The 18129-nt window shown below is 41.2% G+C and overlaps 9 protein-coding genes across 9 annotated transcripts; 5 read left to right on the plus strand and 4 right to left on the minus strand.

Annotated features, from left to right (window-relative positions):
• Positions 1-29: 29 nt before the first annotated feature.
• Tsp_09945 (hypothetical protein) lies at positions 30-404 on the minus strand. The gene has a single exon (XM_003370686.1). It carries the CDS (start codon positions 402-404, stop codon positions 30-32), a length of 375 nt encoding a protein of 124 aa, XP_003370734.1.
• Positions 405-1181: 777 nt separating this feature from the next.
• On the plus strand, positions 1182-1501 carry Tsp_09946 (hypothetical protein). The gene is made up of 2 exons (XM_003370687.1): positions 1182-1204; positions 1387-1501. The coding sequence occupies exons 1-2, from the start codon at positions 1182-1184 to the stop codon at positions 1499-1501; spliced, it is 138 nt and encodes a 45-aa protein (XP_003370735.1).
• Positions 1502-2345: 844 nt separating this feature from the next.
• On the minus strand, positions 2346-2660 carry Tsp_09947 (hypothetical protein). Its single transcript, XM_003370688.1, is given in 2 exon segments — positions 2346-2478; positions 2494-2660. 2 exon segments carry the CDS (start codon positions 2658-2660, stop codon positions 2346-2348), a joined length of 300 nt encoding a protein of 99 aa, XP_003370736.1.
• A 984-nt stretch (positions 2661-3644) lies between these two features.
• Positions 3645-5256, plus strand: Tsp_09948 (hypothetical protein). Its single transcript, XM_003370689.1, has 5 exons — positions 3645-4240; positions 4261-4387; positions 4414-4484; positions 4534-4696; positions 5104-5256. The coding sequence occupies exons 1-5, from the start codon at positions 3645-3647 to the stop codon at positions 5254-5256; spliced, it is 1110 nt and encodes a 369-aa protein (XP_003370737.1).
• Positions 5257-5265: 9 nt separating this feature from the next.
• On the plus strand, positions 5266-6767 carry Tsp_09949 (hypothetical protein). Its single transcript, XM_003370690.1, has 6 exons — positions 5266-5415; positions 5474-5626; positions 5873-5886; positions 5992-6159; positions 6449-6476; positions 6570-6767. The coding sequence occupies exons 1-6, from the start codon at positions 5266-5268 to the stop codon at positions 6765-6767; spliced, it is 711 nt and encodes a 236-aa protein (XP_003370738.1).
• Positions 6768-7344: 577 nt separating this feature from the next.
• On the plus strand, positions 7345-7749 carry Tsp_09950 (hypothetical protein). Its single transcript, XM_003370691.1, has one exon. It carries the CDS (start codon positions 7345-7347, stop codon positions 7747-7749), a length of 405 nt encoding a protein of 134 aa, XP_003370739.1.
• A 69-nt stretch (positions 7750-7818) lies between these two features.
• On the minus strand, positions 7819-8316 carry Tsp_09951 (hypothetical protein). The gene is made up of 2 exons (XM_003370692.1): positions 8064-8316; positions 7819-7988 (listed from the first exon to the last, which is right to left on the minus strand). The coding sequence occupies exons 1-2, from the start codon at positions 8314-8316 to the stop codon at positions 7819-7821; spliced, it is 423 nt and encodes a 140-aa protein (XP_003370740.1).
• A 1559-nt stretch (positions 8317-9875) lies between these two features.
• On the minus strand, positions 9876-10217 carry Tsp_09952 (hypothetical protein). The gene has a single exon (XM_003370693.1). It carries the CDS (start codon positions 10215-10217, stop codon positions 9876-9878), a length of 342 nt encoding a protein of 113 aa, XP_003370741.1.
• Positions 10218-11267: 1050 nt separating this feature from the next.
• On the plus strand, positions 11268-12824 carry Tsp_09953 (eukaryotic translation initiation factor 2C 2). Its single transcript, XM_003370694.1, has 8 exons — positions 11268-11380; positions 11453-11468; positions 11635-11743; positions 11795-11923; positions 12206-12273; positions 12338-12353; positions 12416-12594; positions 12735-12824. The coding sequence occupies exons 1-8, from the start codon at positions 11268-11270 to the stop codon at positions 12822-12824; spliced, it is 720 nt and encodes a 239-aa protein (XP_003370742.1).
• The last annotated feature ends 5305 nt before the right edge of the window (positions 12825-18129 follow it).

Raw genomic sequence — 18129 nt, forward strand, 5'->3', positions numbered from 1 at the left:
CCTTTTGATCCTGAACTGGCCGTCCGCCGCTATGGCGCACTCGTCAATGTCTCGCGAACGACGATAGATCGAGGCGCAGCAGGGGGTCTCTCTGACCCCGACTCAGAGCCGCCAGACGCCCAGATAGCGATCTGGCCGGCGATGCGCGGGTATTGTTCTTGGCCTACCCGCGACTTCTGGGCACCAGCCCTTGGCCAGGTCACACCGACTAGGTCGGTGTTGTTCCGTCCGGAACATAGGTAATTGAAAATTTTGTTCCGGAGAGAACGACGACGACTTCGTCGGCGTGACACACCCATTGCAGCGGTGTGACCAAAAACCGGGACGAGCGAAAACAAGGTGGACTCTATCCAGGAAGATCCCGGCGACGGACAACCGGGGGCCGGCGCCCAGGTAGACCCCATGCGAGGGCAGGGTCAAACGTGGTTCAGCAAGTAATAAGCTTCTTGCACAAACAACATGTGCGGGTGGTTATCAGACGACCTAAGGGGGCGGCTGCTGCAACGGAGCCATTAAGTAGCCATCGCCGCTGCGCTGAGCGAAGATCAAAGCCTCCGCACACTGACGTCCAACCAGCAGCCGACGGTAGTTTAGATTGGCGCCTAGATAACGCACGCCCCTGCGGCGCCTGAACCGTGCATTGGCTGTTCGTGCTAGCCACCCGCCGAGTCGTTGTCCCCGGAGTCCTGTATGTAGCCACGGATCTCGTCGCTAGGAAGAGTAGAAGACATTAGAGTGCAAAGTAACGACAGATGCCGTCGAGCTGAGAATCCAGAAGACATCGAACGAAGAAGATTGAATCTGAGACAGAAGGAAGGCCTGAGAAGAGTGAAGCCAACCACGAGTCTAGGAGCCGAAGATCAACGTGCGTCCAAGCAAGTTACGCCCGTCTTTGCCTATCCATACAGTCCACTGTTAATTGCCTGACAACCGAACGTCTGGCAAATTGTACCTGAAAATCACTTACCGGCTGCTGTAATTGTCGGTACACTTTTTCGTCGTCCCAGCCGGATAACTCAAAACAAGCTACCTACAGATCGGGAATGTTAATCTCGTCCGCTGCTAAGGCCAGATCTAAGAAGCTCACCGCCAACTAGGATCGGTTGAACCGACTATTGGCAGAGGTCGAAGAGTTGTGTTTAGGGTCAGCCGACGTTAACGAAATCGAGGAGCAGATCTCAATGACTGAAGAGCTTTACCGTGCGTCAGGCGCACTCTAGGCCGAATTGGAGCAGGACCTGGAAAGAGAAGAGCGTCAGTGCGCGATAGACGATTGGGTGAGGTTCGATGGCTCTTCAGATACTGGAAATCCCGAGCGCGCGCAATAATTGAGCAGGCACGTGTGGCTGGCTGCGGACGAACTCACCACATGCTCTTGCATCCAAGCACGCCGAGCGAGCCGGTTCTGTCGACGGAACCCATCAGCGAGCAACGAGGCGTGTTGGCTGCGTTAATCGCAAGGCTCGTCTCCAGCTTGTGTGCGCGCTTACGGACGTCGTGAACTATTGTCGTATGGTCGTGAAGTGCCTCCTCGACACCGGCGTGCAAGCCCCCTTAGGCCGAGGTACGGGATAGCCGAGGGCTCCGTTCGGAAGGGAACAACTTGGACAACAAGAGCTGCCGTTCTTAGTCGACATATTGATCGGTGTCGATTATTATTACGATTTCGTCACAGGTCGTATGAGGAGAGAAGCGACCGACCCTCTCGCGCTGAAGACGTTACATGGCTGGGTGGGCTCGGCCGCGGAGGCAAGGATCTTCTTGACGAAAATAGATGAATTGGCGGATGCCTCGTTGTGAAGATTCTGGGAAATCCAAGCAATGGAAATCACCCTGTGGACGATGCCCACCAGGAATTTGCAAGGATGATGGAGAAGTTCGAGGATTCCCTGTCCTTCGACGGAAAGAGGTACCAAGTCGGCCTCCCGTTCAGCGGGAACCAATCTGACCTTCCGGTAAACTTCAAGCAGGCCATACGCCGGCTCAGGGCAGTTGGGCGACGCCTGGCGGGGAGTGACAAGGACAGTCTTGATTACACACGGCTGGGCTGAACCGGCACCAAAGTACCAGCCGCCGATGCGGACCTGGTATCTCCCACACGATGCGGTCTACAGGGGAGAAGGCGAAGGACGAAAGTGCCTCGTTGAATTCAACGGCTCAGCGCGGTACGGAGGAACTTCGTTGAACGTCCTGCAGGAAGCAGGACTCACCATCCAGACCGACCTGTTGGGGCTGTCCTCCGGACAGGGAGTAGGGTTGCAGGCGGACATTGAGAAGATGTATACATAGATCCAAATCCGCGAAGAAGACGGGTACGCATGTAGATATCTCTGGAGGGACGAGGCTCAAGGGGTCCGCAAATACTGATTTACAATGGTGTGTTTCGGGCTGACTTGCTCCCCTTTTTTAGCCATGAGCACCGTGAGGGTGCACGCACAACGCCACCGAGCTTCAGCACCGCGAGCGGCAGCGGAAGAGCTTCATAACATATACGTGGATGACTTGGCGACATCCTGCGAATCACTTGATGAGGCAAGGACGCTGGCCGTCCAACTGTAGGTGTTGATGGCGTGCGGGGGGTTCCATCTGCACAAATAAGCTAGCAACGAGCCCTCTTCGCTTAGTGCAATCTCAACGGAAAAATGGTCGACACAAGCCATGTGATGTCATTGGAAGATGCTGAGAATTTATTGGGAACGCGGAAGACCACCTGACCTTTATCCCTCCGGGAACAGCGCGCCACGACGGCCCAGTTTCCAAGCGCCAGCTGCTGCGCATGACGTCCAGCGTGCTTGACCGGATAGGCTGTTTGGCCCCCTTCTCAGTGGGGCTACAGCTTCCCGTTTTCGGCCCTCGGTTGTCCGTCGTCGCGATCTTCCTGGGTGGATTCCGTCTTGTTTTTGCTCGCCCTGTATCCTGCTCAAACCGCCCCAATGGGTGTGACACGCCGACAAGGATGTTCCGTCTTTCATTCACACTCGGCCAACGTAATTATCATTCTTGAATTGGCACCTATGTTATTTCTTCCTTTCGATCTTGACTTTCTTTTAATTGTTAACGCAACCGTAGCCGTTGCACAATGTTGTAACGAGCGAAACTGCAGGTCACTCGTTCGTGATATTAGTGGACATTATTTAGGTTTGTTATTGCAAGGCGGGAAAGTCCATTGCGTTCGACAATCCGACTTGCGTGCCGATGACTGTTAATCAATACTCAATCGAGTGTCGACCCCGTTTACTTACAAACGAACAATAATGAGCCAAACATAATAAAACCAGGAATGACTCGACAGAACACACACAATCAAAACCACACTGAAGACAATCTCCAGATAACGGCAACTTACAACACAGGCAAAAGCACACTTCCTTTCTCTACCTCACACACGTCACTACCGTATTCTATCCCGACACGCAGGTTCGCCAACGTCGACGAAACTATCCGCATTGCCGACGTTTACAAATGTCTACGAATGCTCATGTTTGCGCTGCATCTAATTCTTGTGTCTCACAGGTAGTTGCTTTTGTAGCGGACTCTAACCTACGCGTTAGAACTGTGTTTGTTCAAAGGACGAAGAATAAGAATGACAATGCAGCTACCGTCAACAAATAGATACTTGAAGATCTGGAGAGGTTTACGGTAGTATGTTTGTTGTCATCTGGCGAAGCGATAGTGGTTGTTGGTTCTTGAGATTTGCGGTGGCGGATCGGTGGCGGTCTTTGTACTTATTTGTTAATAAATATTGTACTCTTGATCTGTATGTGGAGGCGAGAATGTTACGGGAAAAGCACGAACAGGGGAAACGGTGGAAGCGTCGTCATCTAGCGATGACTGTGATAGCAGCACGGTTGGGGCGACGCACCACCCCCCTTCCCCCAAAAGAGCGGCTTGTAAAATTGGGAGCCTGTCCGGGATGCCGTGCAAGTGAGTACAAGGCGCATGCTTTTGCCCGCCTCCGACCTTTTGTCCGGAGATGGATCCTACGGAGTGTCTGGAGAAGCTGGAAAGCTTCTTCTGCGGTAGCGGTCTACCCGCATCGAACTATGGCGTCGTATTTGTTGAGTGATTCTGAAAGCCGCGATCTCTACCTGGTCGGACAAGCACGGGAGAACTCCTTCGAGGAGCTGAAGAGGGAGCTGTTGAACACATACGGCCCAGAGAAGTCATTTGTGGAGCTAATCGAGCGATTCACGCCCTGCGTCAACGTGAAAGCCAACTCATCAAACAGTGCGCGGAAGAGGTAGCGAAATTGGGACGCAGGGCAGGCGTGTCGGAGCGCGACTTGGTGGCGCTTTTCGCCGTTGGGGTAGCGTCGAGGGAAGTACATCGTGCCATTCGGCTGCAGGAACCACCTACTCTCGTTGAAGCACACAAAGTTGCCAAAAAAGTGAGCAAGGCGTGAAGCACTTTCAGGAGCGACGACAACCGCACACTGGCGTTATGAAACAAGAGAAGGACGATGTCACGCAGCATTTGGAGGCTCTGTGGCTATGAGAGATGAAGAACCGAGCTAGGCACGTCCAGCAATTGCAGCGAACGGCCCTACGAACCGTTGGGCGAGTTGGATGCTTCCGCTGCGGCTGCCCGGACCATCACAGACGTGAATGCCCCCAGCTACGCCTCCGAAAACGAACGGCGGAAAGAAGAACGATGGCGACCATCAACCCGCCGACCGGTAGCGTGGTCGCCGTCACAGGTAAGATACGGAGGTTGAACATTTTGTTGTTGGTCTATAGTGATGGGATGGTCTCAGTAATCCCCAAGCAGGTGTGGGATAAGGCTACGTCAGGCCGGAAGTTACACGGAGCAGCGAGACCAATGCAACTTGGCGATGGCGACCTACGGCTGGGGGTATAGTCCATCTGCACCTGGGGAGATGGAAGGTTCCACCCGGAGAGCGGCCTGTTACACTAGAAAAACATTTCTTACTCAATGATTGTTGCATTAATTACTTCTATAAAAGGTTTTCTACATTTTAAATTACTTGAAAACAATTAACTTCAAACAAAATTCGCTTTAATTTTCGCAAATATACTTTAAAGTAGAATGTAATGTAACGCCATGCAATCATAGCGCACTCTCATTCAATAGTTGTCTTTCAAGGTTCCACTGCCCCTGACGATGGTCTATGATAACGACTACCAGCGTGCCCCAGTTCTGTTTCACAACAAGAAAAACGGCGCAGATGACGGTCAGAGTCAGACGACCAATTGCTGTTGCCCATCGATTAGTCAGTGGATGCTGAATGCTGTCTGAATGGGAAACATGACTGGATGCAGCATTTGGCCTGCCTGCTGTCAACATCCAGCACTTGATCCGTCCCGTTACGTTGCATCTCTGTCGCTGAACGACCGTTTTCACTTGTATCCTCAACGAGCATATTATTTGTTGGTGAGTGTGATTGCGTGTGTGTGCGTTAGTTTGTAATACTCTCCTGCTCGTGGGTTGCTCATTTTATTCTACACTTTTTAAGGTTGGTATTCCTTACGTTCAGTTCTATGGTACATTTATCGTACAATGCCCAAGACCCCATCTACGACAACAGAGGCAGCAAAAAATGAAGAAACCTGACATAAGTACAAGCCCGTTTCATTCATTACCCTCACGAAAACAACCGATCACCACGGTAAATTATTAAATTCATTTTTATTTAAATTTTTTTCATTTTCTAATAAAGATTATTTTTAAACATATTTTTCAATTCCAAAAAGCATACTCAAAAGTGGTTTTTTAAAAAACTCCATTTGCATGACATCAAGTCATTGACCAGATATGGTTGTTCAATTGTAACTGACGACGCCGATGTAGCTTTTGGTGTTGTTGTTTTTCAATCAGCTTAATATTTTTTCATTTCTAATATTTCTTATTCAAGTGCATATGCTCGTCGTTTTCAACCTCTCAAATCATCTAGTTCAAATCGTGCCGTTTTCAACGCAAATCAGTTTCGTGAAATTATACTTTTTATGAATTTTCATTTTTTTTCTTTTATAGTGGTAACATGTTGCCCACTGAAGAAACACAACATGTACAATTGAGTGAAATCTTCAGATGCAACTGGAGAATTTGGTTTTCCATTTTCCGGTTGCTAAGAATAGAGGACATCATGCGCCTGTCCTACGCATCGAGGGAAATTAATGCGATGGCGCAGAGCTACTTTAAGTATGAACATTTTGAAACGATCCGTTCAGAATGGGCTTCATTTTTCCTAATAATAATTTATTATTATTTGAATTATAACAATATGACATAGTGAGTGATTTACTTAAGTAGACATGCAACAGTGATTGTCAAAATTTGAAATTTTGTACGATGGTTTTTTTTGAACTTTGAAATTTATTTTTTCCTGTACTTTTATGTTGTAAATCATTTTACGTTATGTATGTTTTCGTGGCAAAATGCCTTTACGTAAATGATTGACGCGTTGAATTGTAAATTGGTTTAAATTAAGTGTCAACTTCATCAGAATGTATGATTATGTTTGTATGTTTTTTAACATTTGCTTGTATAGTTGTTTTGTATTATTATTATTTGATTAATAACGATATGACCTAGTGAATGATTTAATTAAGTTGACTCACACAGAATCTGCTGATGACCCACCGGTATATCGCGACTCACACTTTGAGAAGCACTGCTTTAGAATATCCCCACCATTTCAACCGTTTACCCACATATTTCGGTTTCATCGCCCTGCCTTTATACGCAAGGTACATCTCACCGCAACGATTACTGGACAAGGCACAACTCAGATATATTGGACACTGTAAGTATAAGTGGAAAAATGAAAAATAAAAAATTTTCTTCTACCCAAAACTTTAAATACTGTTCAAAGCAATGACAACTTTTACTAAAAGAAATTAAAAATCTGTAATTTCATTCACAAATCAAAAAAAGTTATATATTTTCATATTTCGTGAAAAAAATATTTCTGGTTCATTTTCAAAGAATTTTATTTTAACCTTACATCGTATCTTTTGCTCTCTTTGACCAACATTAACGCGTTTCTTTCTCGATCGAAAAGTCAATCCATGCCAACGAGGATAATTGCCAATGATTATACTATGCCAGAGAATATGCAAGTTGGGGCTGAGATAAGGAGGATACTAGGCTCCCGTGATGGAGAAAACATTTTCAGAAAACCAACTTTGTCCGGCGTTCTGCAGTTGGGTGGAATGATTTAAAAGTGCAACAAATTAGCTAAATCGCAAGCGCTGTTTTTGAGCTCACGTGTTTAACATATCTTTTCATTGAAATGCAAGTTGAAAGGTTGCAAATGCAAATACAATTTTGAAGTTGAATAACAAAGTTTACACAAAACATAAAAATAAGTTTCTTTATTTGTAAATGAAATGTCAGATATCCCAAACATTACGGTTCCGTGAACGCTTCGATCGGCCAATGGTAGCCGTTCGGGAATTATTCCTTCGTCTGATCAACCTGTTTGTGAACAAGAACAAGCTGTCCACCATTTGTGATGAATTTCACAAGAAAGTGTATGCAGCACACGCGGAAGGGAGCAAGACCCGTCAGCCAGGTGATGAGTTGAAACGGAATAGTCCAGAGAGCGAGCCCCGAGGATCAGTTGCCTTCCTGCATGCTGCCGTCAAGCAGAGCTGCCGCATCTGTCAGAAACAACACATGCGGCAGCAGTGCCCGAGTTTGCGTCGTGCGAGTCCTCGTCATAGACTGGAGATAGCAAGGCGTGCCCGCCTGTGTTTCGTTTGCCTAGAGCCGTGGCACTACGCTTGAGAGTGTAAGCGTGGAGGGAAGACAGAGGGTAAAGTGCCTGTTCCAACAAGTACTCTGAGTTCGTCAGCGTCAGAGAGTTTGGTCGCTGAGCAGAAGACAACCGTCACTTCGGAAGAACCACCCTTGGCTCCTGTGCACGCCAATCTCGCCACTAGGAGTCATCAGCCGACCTGTCGTTGTAGATGATCTACGCCGTGGCCTACGGTGAGTAGAGCCTGGGAAAGCTAGTGACCTGTCTTCTGGATACCGCTTCAGAGCGATTGTTCATCAAACAGGACCTCGCCTCCGCTCTGGGTCTTGTCAGACAGACTAACCCAGTGTCTGTCGTGGGTATCGGTGGAATCCTTCACGAGATCCCTGACGCCCAGCTCGTGAAACTCTGGCTGAGCCGAGCTGACAGCAGTTCGACCGTGGAACGTTATTTTCTTCAAGCTTTGACTGTGCCGAAGCTCTGGAACAATCTCTGCAATACTCGGTTGCGAGTCGACGATTGGGATCCCGGCGTTGACTGGGCTTGGCAACGGAGGAATGTGCCGACTCAGACCAGGTTGCCGTTGTGGTCGGCATCGATAGTTACTACCGCTTTCTGGGGAACAAGATTCGAAGAGGCGGGTCGGAAGATCCGGTCGCGGTGGAATCGGTGCTGGGATGGATCATCTGTGGTCCCGTGACCGCCAGTCATCCATCATCGGTCCGGACGACCCGATGCGCGTCCGTGGATCAGAGCATCGACAGGACTTTGAGGCGATTTTGGGAAATCGAGGAGGTCAGAGCAGGTTCGCATGACGAACCTGTGATGTCAGAGCAGGAACAGAGTTTTCGGGACAGTCAGTCGTTCGATGGATCAAGATACTCCGTCCGGATGTTGAAGAAAAATGGCGAATTGAACCTCCCGAACAACGTCGAGTCAGCACTGCGGCGTTGAGGGGCGGTGGAAGTTCGACTGGCCAGAGATCCAGCCTGAAGAGAGCAGTATGCTTCCATCATCCAGAATTACCTGAAGAACGGTTGGGCAGAGAACGTGGATGAGTTTGAGCAAGAACGATGCGCTACGCCATCGTTACCATGACCGCTGCATCCCTGGACGCAACATCCATCTTTGGTCCAGAAAGGTTCAATGATCTCGAAGGACTTCCGGGTTACTGCGTGGTGTCAACGTTTCATCCACAATACCAGGTCTCCGGTCGGTTTGAGGAGAGCCGGGATGCGCCCCAGCTCTGAAGAATTGACTGATGCTGAGCGCCTCTGGATCTGACAAGCGCAAATCCACGCCTCTGGAGAATCAGGCACGGCAACCCGATGGAACGAATTCAGGAATTCAGTTCATTCCTGGACGAGTTTGGCATCCAGAGAGTTGGAGGACGCTTATGCAGAGCCCATCGCGATGGAGAAACAAAACATCCCGCTTTGCTCCCTCATCGAGGACGTTTGACTGAATTGCTGATCCAGTCAGAGCATCTGAGGCAGCTGCACGCAGGTGTGGAGCAGACACACGCCGCCCTCAGGGAGAGGTTCTGGATTCTCTAGGGCCGGAGCACAGCGAGTGCTCAGAGGACACACCACCTACCGCCGCGTGTCGGCTCCTGCATATCAGAAACGGATGACCAAGTTGCCGGAAATGAGGGTTGAGCCAGTGGGGCCATTTGTGAACGTCGGTGTTGACTTCACCGGCGCACTGCTCATTAGGGGCGACAGCCCCAATCGTCTGATGCAGAAAAACTACGGCTGCATCTTTTCATGCATGGTAATCAGAGCAATTCATCTGGAGTTGGTCTCTGACATGAGTATTGACAGTTTCCTCCGTACACTACGCAGGTTCATCGCACGCCATGGACAGCCGGCTATCATACAATCGGACAATTTCCAGACCTTCCCCCAAGCAAGCCGCTTCTTGCGAAGTGTCTTCGACGCCCCTAACTGAACAGCGGTCCAAATACACCTGGCCACGGAACGCATCTGATGGACGTTCATCACTGAAGGCGCCCCTTGGTGCGGGGGATACTGGGAGCGGATGATGAGATCAGTGAAAGTGGCCCTAAGGAAGACGGTTGGACGAAGCCTGCTGACTTTCGATAAGCTTCGGACGGTACTGTGCGAGGTGGAGTCTCGAATCAATGACCGTCCGCTCATGCTCGTATCAAGTGGGACTCAGGACGAGCTCGCGCTGACTCCGGTCCATTTCCTGATTGGACGGAGCTTGGCTTAAGGAATTGCTCTTCTGCCCAAACAACCGCGTGTGTTTGGCCATGCCACGAAGAGGAAAGCTCCACCGTGGTTGGGAGGGATCCTACCGGGTAGTGGAAATAATTGGGCCGCAGACGTACCGTGTACGACACCATGAGCGGAAGCGTTGCACACTGGCGGTACACTCTGACCGGATGAAGCAGTAACACGCCAGGGAACCCACTGAGCATCTTGATGAAAGAGAGCGGTCTTCCTGAGGCGGAACCACTGGCCGGCAGGACCATCAGCCACCTCGTGCCGTCTCCCCACCCGCTTCAGACGTCGCCGGAAAGCAGACGCGTAGACGACAGCCACCTGGTCACGTGCAGAATTATTTCTAGGGAAAGTTCAGTACGAACTATTCTGAAAGAGGGGGGCAGTCTGAGGCGGATGGACGGAATTATACCTGCACATCTCACTGATTTCTTTGTAGGCCAATGCACCATAGGGCATGCGGAAAGTCAGTTGCTCACGTGGCTGCTGTTCCGCTATCTTGGTTGTCATTGCTGTATTCCGCTACGTTGTTTTTGTGTATAGTAAGCATTTAACGGCAACAATAAATGGCTTAAGGTAGCACATTATTAATTGGTGGCTTTACGGCAATTTCTCCAATTTTAGAATTGACTTTTCCCATATTTATTTATTATTATTGTACTGCCTTTCTTTTCCCATAGTACATATTGTAATATAGCTCCGATTTGATCACTGCTGTACAATCAAAGATTGTATATTATTTAGTTCTGAAGCGCTTATAGCGAATAGCAGTAAAGTTTCTGTGCAAAATAGGCTGCTGATCAGTATAGACTTGAAGAAACAAAATTACAAAAGCAAGTTATTGCTACAGGTAAAATAATCTTTTGTAATCAGTGAAATGTGAAACGCCAAGATTTTTAAAAGCATCGTTTCCCAACTCCAAAAAAATATACTCTATTCCACTATTTATCTAAAAGAACTTCATTTTTAAAAATGGGAAATATGATTATTTATCTTCATAAAAGGAATTTAGTGGTGAAACACCCCATATTTCAGAAAACACTGATGGAAAACAATAATCTAATCAATGATCAAAGTTGAGTAGCTGATCAGTTGCCATAAATTACTCGACCAATTAGTGATGAAAACTGGGTAACTAGTGAAATGCATAAGTCATTAGCCAATTACTGATCAATCGCCGTACAGTTCATTAGCGACCAGCCAATCAAATTTCAGTCGATATTATGCGAACAAAAGGGAGCAAATCATCCGTATGCAAATTTATTTAGCTGCTTGTTGTGTTCTGTTTCCTTTTACATTTAATGCTACACTTGAACAATTTTAGTGCATGCCAAAATGTACTAAGCTGCTATCATGTGGTGAGCATTTATGTATGCAAAAATGTCATTTGGGTAACTGTGCACCGTGTTCAAAAGTTTTACATAGTAGTAATTTTTTCTGCATTTTATGCTTATGTTCATTTTTATTGATTCACATTTTCTTGCAGGTCCCGTTTGCAGAAAGTAAGTGATAATCACCCGTTGTCAGGAATTCTTTTTATGTAAAGAGAATTTTAAAAAACGGTGCACTTTAAATTCTTATAGATGTCAAAAGAGAACTTATTTTAAAAAATAGCTTTCTCCTTCACTATATGGAGACCAAAGGTTTGTAGGTATCTATGATAAAAAGTGTCTGACGTTGGGCAAAACTTCATCACGCCGCTGTTTGTATGCTCGTACTCCAGTATTCTGTGCTTTTACATGCAATAAAAACCTCAAATGCGATGGATTAAGGTTAGGTTATTTTGTTTTGATTTGATTTGTTTATTTTACATGCAAATTCCTTGCAGGTATTGCACACCGTTGTTTGAGGCAGTGTCATCCAGGTCCTTATCCTTCATGTTCTCAAAAATTTGAATCATATTGCCTCTGCAAAAGATCCAGAAAAAACATTCCTTGTTTACTCATGAATGCACCAGGTAATGCGTCTTTATATTAATTGCACTTAGCATTTGATATTTTCCATTATGATTACTATTATCACCTTTTAATGGTAGTTTCATACACTTTAACCTGGTAAAGTGTATGAATATTTATTTATTTATTTATTTAGAATAAGTCATTTTGTTATGTGGCATTCTGTTGTTAAATAATGTGAAACAAATTTTCAATATCTCGAATAGTATTCAATTCAGATATTAATGATAGATGAAAATATTGCCCTTTTAAGTGTTTATAATTTTGTTGAAGATGTATTTCAGTTTTGTATCACAAGCATTTTTTCTACAAAAATAGTGCAAAGCACAAAAATGCACTACCAATAGCATCAGTTGATTTTGTGAAATTTTCATGTACGATTTTTAATTTTGTCTGAAATCAATTTATAATTTTAGCACGTCACTTGTCTAAGTGAATCTTGAAGTTAAAAATGAATTGAAATTTTATTTTTTTAATCAGTATATACTTTTAAGGTTTCTCTGCTTGGCAGTGTAATCGTCGTTGCAAGCTTATTTTGGACTGTGGAAAGCACCAGTGCAAGAAAAAGTGTTGCACAAAATTGAAGCATCAGTGTTTCACAGTTTGCACTCGTCTTTTGGCTGTGGCGTGCACATTTGCAATCGGCCTTGTCATCCGGGCAGATGCTATCCGTGTGAGTTGGAATTGGTTTATTACTCTGTTGAGCAGAGCGGAGTGTGCGATAAAAGTGGAGTGAAACCTAATCGCCTACAGCTGATTTTGACTTGTAAATGTATAAATAGAAAAATGGTTATGAAATGCAATTAATTGCAGCAACTGTGTGATCATGATTCTAATGTAAGTGGTCCATCGATGAGTTCAAACAATTTGGATAGTTCTAAACTTTCACTACCCTGTTTCTGATTCACTTGGCGTTACAATGTAAAAGTGCGTGAAAAGAAAAAAATTAATATTGTAGAAACGAGTTGAAGTGCAATCAGCAGTGTGAGAACACGAGGAAAAACGATGCTTTCATTAGTGTGTTGGGACTAGAATGCCTCAATGTGAGCCAGCTAAGCTTGAACTATAGTAGACGGTTGATTACCTTTTGTGAAAAAAACCGCTCTTTGTTTCCAGCGTGGAACGGGCATTTATGCAATTGCTCTACGAACTCTATTCAGTATATTGTTAATATTTTGAAAAAAAAGAATTAATATATGCTAATTTATTTTCTTTAAAATCAGATGCAGATATTTTCATATAGATCACTTATTATTTTATTTTATGTGTTATTTTGCCTGGTGCTTACTGCCAAAGAGGACGGATTGATTTAATATTTATTCAACTTTAATTCATTTTATGATGAGTACTTACTTGAGTCAGTTGAGATATATCTTCTGCGTATTTCAAAATAGGCAAAAATTAATCAACATTCAGCGCTGTTAAGATTTTCTTGTATTGGTAAACTGATATTATTTAGGAAGTGAAGTTTTCGCTAGCTTGACATTTAAATAATGTTCTACGGATTGTGTTTGTCATTTGAGCAATTCCTTTTCATCAATTTCTAATTGTTGCGATGTGAAATACAAAAAAACTGACAAATGAGGGAGAGTGGAGAGCTTCTTTATGATTCTTTTGAGCCACCATGACTGGCAAAATTCTTGCAGAAATAATAACTTTTTTCATATTACACTTTATTTGGTAAAATATTGGAATAATTAGATTGAAATAACTTTCATACAAGATTATAATTAATTTTATTTAAGTAATGAACAGTTGAAGTTTAATTGGTTTTATGATTATTGTGTGTGAATAGTGTTTGTTTTTTAGAAACTTGAGCAAACTGCCGGATGTGTTACTCAGCAAATGTATCCATCAAAATCAAAATATCAAAGTGCTTAGAAGCTAGCAGTATTTTGCCAGGTTGGTCAGTTATAATGCTGAAATTTGATTATTAGAATTATATACAAAAAATATTTTAAAAGGAACGAAGAATATATGCACATATGTTATGAATATTACTTTTATTAATTTTTATTTTGGTCCTTTTTCAATATAGAAATACTAGTACGTTATATATTTATTTGTAGAGAAAAGAATATTGAAAGAAGATGATTTAGAGGGAGAGAGAGAGAGGAAGAATTGCGTCAAAAATTAAATTTGTTCAGAGATCAAATCGAGATTTGTTGTGATGATTAGACTGTCAAGCGAATGACGGCAATACAGACAATTGATTTAAGCTTAATGTGAAAGAAAGCATGGTGTTAAAATTCAGCTTGCTTTCTGCATTGTTATTATTATTATAGTCAATCACCGTGAGGCAGGGCAAACAGCAAAAGCCTACGCGACTAGATCCGCCCCGCCCTGATGTTCCGTTGACACATCAGGGCCATCAAGTGCAATGTGATTGGTTAGTTTGATCTACGAGTTTTAAATGTTGACCGGTTAGTTGTGTGCAGCAAGAGAGAGCAAAAGAAAGAGAAAGAACAAATTGCACATAAGATAAATAATTAGATAGATAAATAAATAAAGAAATAAAGAACTATATATAAAGATATATAGATCATAAATTAGAAAAGTTGGTGTGTGCGCTTGTTTTTCTTCTTTTTCTTCTTCTTCTTCTTTACATCAAACAGAGATAAGAATTTACTGAAATCACAACACGGCCAAAGCACAATGCTTATATATGGACTGACAATTTTCTATTTGCCAATTTTCATAATTTTCCTGAGTCCTGTGCATCCATTCAGCTCATCAGGTAATCAACACGCTCATTGATCAATTGTGCAACAGTTTTTGTTGTTGTTGTTGTTTTGTTTGTTTTGTTCATCATTAATAATATGTGAATCAATTATCTTTTTGTTGTTTGTTGTTTACGATGTGAAATGGCATTTATGAATTTCATTGATGAATGAATGAATGAATGAATGAATTGTTCATTTTCAAAATTTTGGGTTTGTCAATATGTATTATCCGCAACGTGCCAGCTGTTTGTGTGATGTTCGCAAATTTTTAGATATCTATTATTCATTTCTCATAAATACCAAATTTTTTGATCATAATATATTTTTGTGCAGTTGTATGTCTCTTTATTTTTATTTTTGAGAAGTGTAATTGGAAATTTTACAGTAGTTTGTAATTAAAAAAAGATAATGAAAAAACGGCATTTCCCCCTCATTTGACAGTTCCAGTTGTTGTGATTGTGAAAGTGAAAAATGCACATTGTTTGACAGGCAACTTTTTCTTGCTGATCATAATTTGTCGTCGATTTTTAAAATTTATTTCAATTAAATAGCAATCAGCAGGTGACAGAAATTAGGGCGTTGCAATACATATATAATAATTAGTTAATCATTTTCAACTTTCTAATTGTGGTTGAGTGAAATTAGATTTGTAATAAAACTTGGTGATTTCTGATTTTTTGTTTTCTATCCTCTTCTACCCCTTTGAAAAAAGCCAAAAATGAGGAAGATAGAATATTTAAAATGATATTTTTTCATATTTTCAGACTTAATTGTAATAATAAAAATTGTTTGCTCGTTTGAGCAAGTTATCGAACAAAATGTTTTCCGTTCAAAAATGCAAATTAAAAAAGCGCATCGTTCAGCAGCAGTGCTTGTTCTTGTAAACATTGTTGTAGAATTTCTGGTGTGTAATTTGATGTGATATGGTGAAAAATATTCACGAAAACTTATTAGATAAAAAATTTATTTTTTTCGACATTTGACACGGTTACTTTATTTTTTATGAAAGCACTAGAGGAGGAAAACTACTGTACTAAATAGATGAATAGATGAAACCCTTAAAAAAGCGGAAAAGAAAAGAGTTGATTTGAAGTGAAAGAAAATACAAGACGAATTTGAAATTTATTTTTTTTGAATAGAAATAATAATGATAATAATAATAATAATGATAATAATTGAAGTTCATCGCTCATATTCATATAAAAATGAATTTCTGAAAAATTGATCGGCAAAATTGTGCAAATCGATGATGATGACGACGACGGTGACAAACAAATTGAGTAGTAAGAAGCACTTTGAATGCGGATGGTGCTGAATGCGTTGGCGATTGATAGATGTATTTATGATCAGCAAAATCTTTTCAAATCAAGAATAAAATTCTGAATGTTCATATGAAATTTATGCATATTTATTTACTTATAACAAAACAAACCTCCCCCCCCCCAAAAAGAAAGAAGAAAACTTATCATTTTACATAAATTAGCTGCAGTATATGCTATTTAAAAGTCCGCTTGTCGTTGTTTTCTTCCAAATTCTATAGCTCTGGAAAATTCCATTTTTCCATTTAATTCATTCATGTATTTGCAATCCACTTTTAGCAAAAAGTTATTTATTTGTTTTTGTTTTTTTCTACATAATATTTACAACTGGGTCAACAGACTTTCACATATAATATTATAGACTGAAAAAAATTAAAAAATTAGAAAAAATGCTACTGCTAGCATTTATATTTCAATAAAAGCGATTAACGAATAACCATTTGACAAAAGCTGTTCAGCAGGGAAAAGAATAATTTAGTTTATTTGCATTTTTTACTTGTACAACAAAATTAATACGTTAAATTTGGTTTTTATTTATTTATTTATTTTAAAATCAGTGCAGAATATTCAGTTTTATTGAATATTGATTATAAATTTTCATTATGCTATTATTCATTTGTATATTTATTCATTATTAAATGTTGTATTGAAGCAAAAATAGGAAAAAGGAAAATATGAACACTTGTGAAATCATATCAATTTTCATTTCCACATTTCTGATTTTCATCATCATCATCATCAGCTTTTTCTTCAACTTGCTCACTTTTAGCTTCTCATATAGGTGATAAACTGATTTTTCTCTTTTGTTTGATTATGCAAAGTAATTTTAATTCATTTCATTCACTTTTTCTTATTATGTTAATATTAGTTTTAAGAAAGTAAAAATGTTTCACAGAAGTTTCTTGTTCAAGATGTTTATTAAATGACAATTTATTTGAAAAAAGCAAATGGAAAATGGAAATGTTGTAGCAAAGTTTTGCAAATTTGTTATTGTCTTTGAAATTTAATTTCACTGAGTATTATTTATATGTGCAAATTGGAAAATATAATCCTTTCCACATGATTTAATAAATTAAGATATAAACTTTTCGTTTTCTACTTCTATTATTATAATCAACTGTAAAATAGCTGTGTGAAAGCAATGCAAATGCTCATACAAAATAGAACATTACGCGAGGATGCTAATTAATTGCATCATCAGTTGAGCTTGCAATGGAAAAAAATTTTTATTTAATCTTCCTTTGCTGGCATTTCTTGAATTAAGCTTCTTCGATGGATGGACAGCAGCAATATTGCCAACGATCCATTGCATCGACAGTTACAATATCAATAAAGCACTGCTTGATTTTTATTAAGCATTTCACATTTCAAATTAAGAACTATGCTATGTAGTTCAATGAAATTATTTTAATTTTTTTTCTTTTCCACTGCGCACTACTACTATATTGCATACATTTTTTTATCTGCATTTATTTACACTATGTATGACAAGTGAGTTATCGTTTGTTGTTTGATTTGTGAAAAGACCAACAGAATTGATTAATTGATGAATTAAATAATGATGCAAATTTATCTCCTTTTATGTAAATTTAATTGAAATGACTGAAATATGAGAATTCAGAATTCTTTCTCTTTTCTGTTCTGTTGAAAATAAAAATATAGCCAATCTCAACCAGCTACGTGTGCATGTTGTGTGTAATTGCGATTTGAATTTATTTAAAAACTGTCAAAATTTAATTATCAACTTCGCTTTTATTACATTTTTACTGAGAATTATGTAATGACGAAATGCGTGATGAAATGAAAAATAGAAATTTCATTTTAAAGTTATCATTCAATAAATTAAATAATAAATATATTGAAAATGAAAGAAGATTAGTTAGTATCTCGGCAAGCAACATTCTCCTCCTTATACTTTTGCAATTTTCCAAAATTATTTTTACCTTGGAATGTTGAATAGTTCTCTTTAATGCTGCTGATGTTGTTGTGGAATATTTTTAGATAGAAATTATCTTTTGATATCACATTATCCATCCATCTCCATCTTAATAATCACGTAAATAAGCTGAATATTTTTTTCCCAAAAATAAATTTTTTCATCCCATCCTTTATTGATTGCATAAAACAAACAATTAATTTACAATAGTACTACTACATTCTGTTAAA

Source organism: Trichinella spiralis, assembly GCF_000181795.1.
Source record: "Trichinella spiralis strain ISS 195 chromosome Unknown Scfld610, whole genome shotgun sequence".
Classification (NCBI taxonomy): Eukaryota; Metazoa; Nematoda; class Enoplea; order Trichinellida; family Trichinellidae; genus Trichinella; species Trichinella spiralis.

Bases quoted from the DNA above. Each gene is read 5' to 3' on its own strand.
- Tsp_09945 (XM_003370686.1), bottom strand. From the start codon at position 404: ATGGGGTCTACCTGGGCGCCGGCCCCCGGTTGTCCGTCGCCGGGATCT.
- Tsp_09946 (XM_003370687.1), top strand. From the start codon at position 1,182: ATGACTGAAGAGCTTTACCGTGC. The intron at 1,205-1,386 runs GTCAGGCGCACT...CTTGCATCCAAG, and splicing joins ACTGAAGAGCTTTACCGTGC to CACGCCGAGCGAGCCGGTTC.
- Tsp_09951 (XM_003370692.1), bottom strand. From the start codon at position 8,316: ATGCCGACCACAACGGCAACCTGGTCTGAGTCGGCACATTCCTCCGTT. The intron at 7,989-8,063 runs GTTAGTCTGTCT...AGCGGTATCCAG, and splicing joins ATACCCACGACAGACACTGG to AAGACAGGTCACTAGCTTTC.
- Tsp_09948 (XM_003370689.1), top strand. From the start codon at position 3,645: ATGTTTGTTGTCATCTGGCGAAGCGATAGTGGTTGTTGGTTCTTGAGA. The intron at 4,388-4,413 runs GTGAGCAAGGCG...AAGCACTTTCAG, and splicing joins CACACAAAGTTGCCAAAAAA to GAGCGACGACAACCGCACAC. The intron at 4,697-5,103 runs GTAAGATACGGA...TTGTCTTTCAAG, and splicing joins TAGCGTGGTCGCCGTCACAG to GTTCCACTGCCCCTGACGAT.
- Tsp_09947 (XM_003370688.1), bottom strand. From the start codon at position 2,660: ATGGCTTGTGTCGACCATTTTTCCGTTGAGATTGCACTAAGCGAAGAG.
- Tsp_09950 (XM_003370691.1), top strand. From the start codon at position 7,345: ATGAAATGTCAGATATCCCAAACATTACGGTTCCGTGAACGCTTCGAT.
- Tsp_09953 (XM_003370694.1), top strand. From the start codon at position 11,268: ATGCTACACTTGAACAATTTTAGTGCATGCCAAAATGTACTAAGCTGC. The intron at 11,744-11,794 runs GTTATTTTGTTT...AATTCCTTGCAG, and splicing joins ATGCGATGGATTAAGGTTAG to GTATTGCACACCGTTGTTTG. The intron at 11,924-12,205 runs GTAATGCGTCTT...GATGTATTTCAG, and splicing joins TTTACTCATGAATGCACCAG to TTTTGTATCACAAGCATTTT.
- Tsp_09952 (XM_003370693.1), bottom strand. From the start codon at position 10,217: ATGGTCCTGCCGGCCAGTGGTTCCGCCTCAGGAAGACCGCTCTCTTTC.
- Tsp_09949 (XM_003370690.1), top strand. From the start codon at position 5,266: ATGACTGGATGCAGCATTTGGCCTGCCTGCTGTCAACATCCAGCACTT. The intron at 6,160-6,448 runs GTATGAACATTT...GTTTAAATTAAG, and splicing joins ATGGCGCAGAGCTACTTTAA to TGTCAACTTCATCAGAATGT. The intron at 6,477-6,569 runs GTTTGTATGTTT...GATTTAATTAAG, and splicing joins TCATCAGAATGTATGATTAT to TTGACTCACACAGAATCTGC.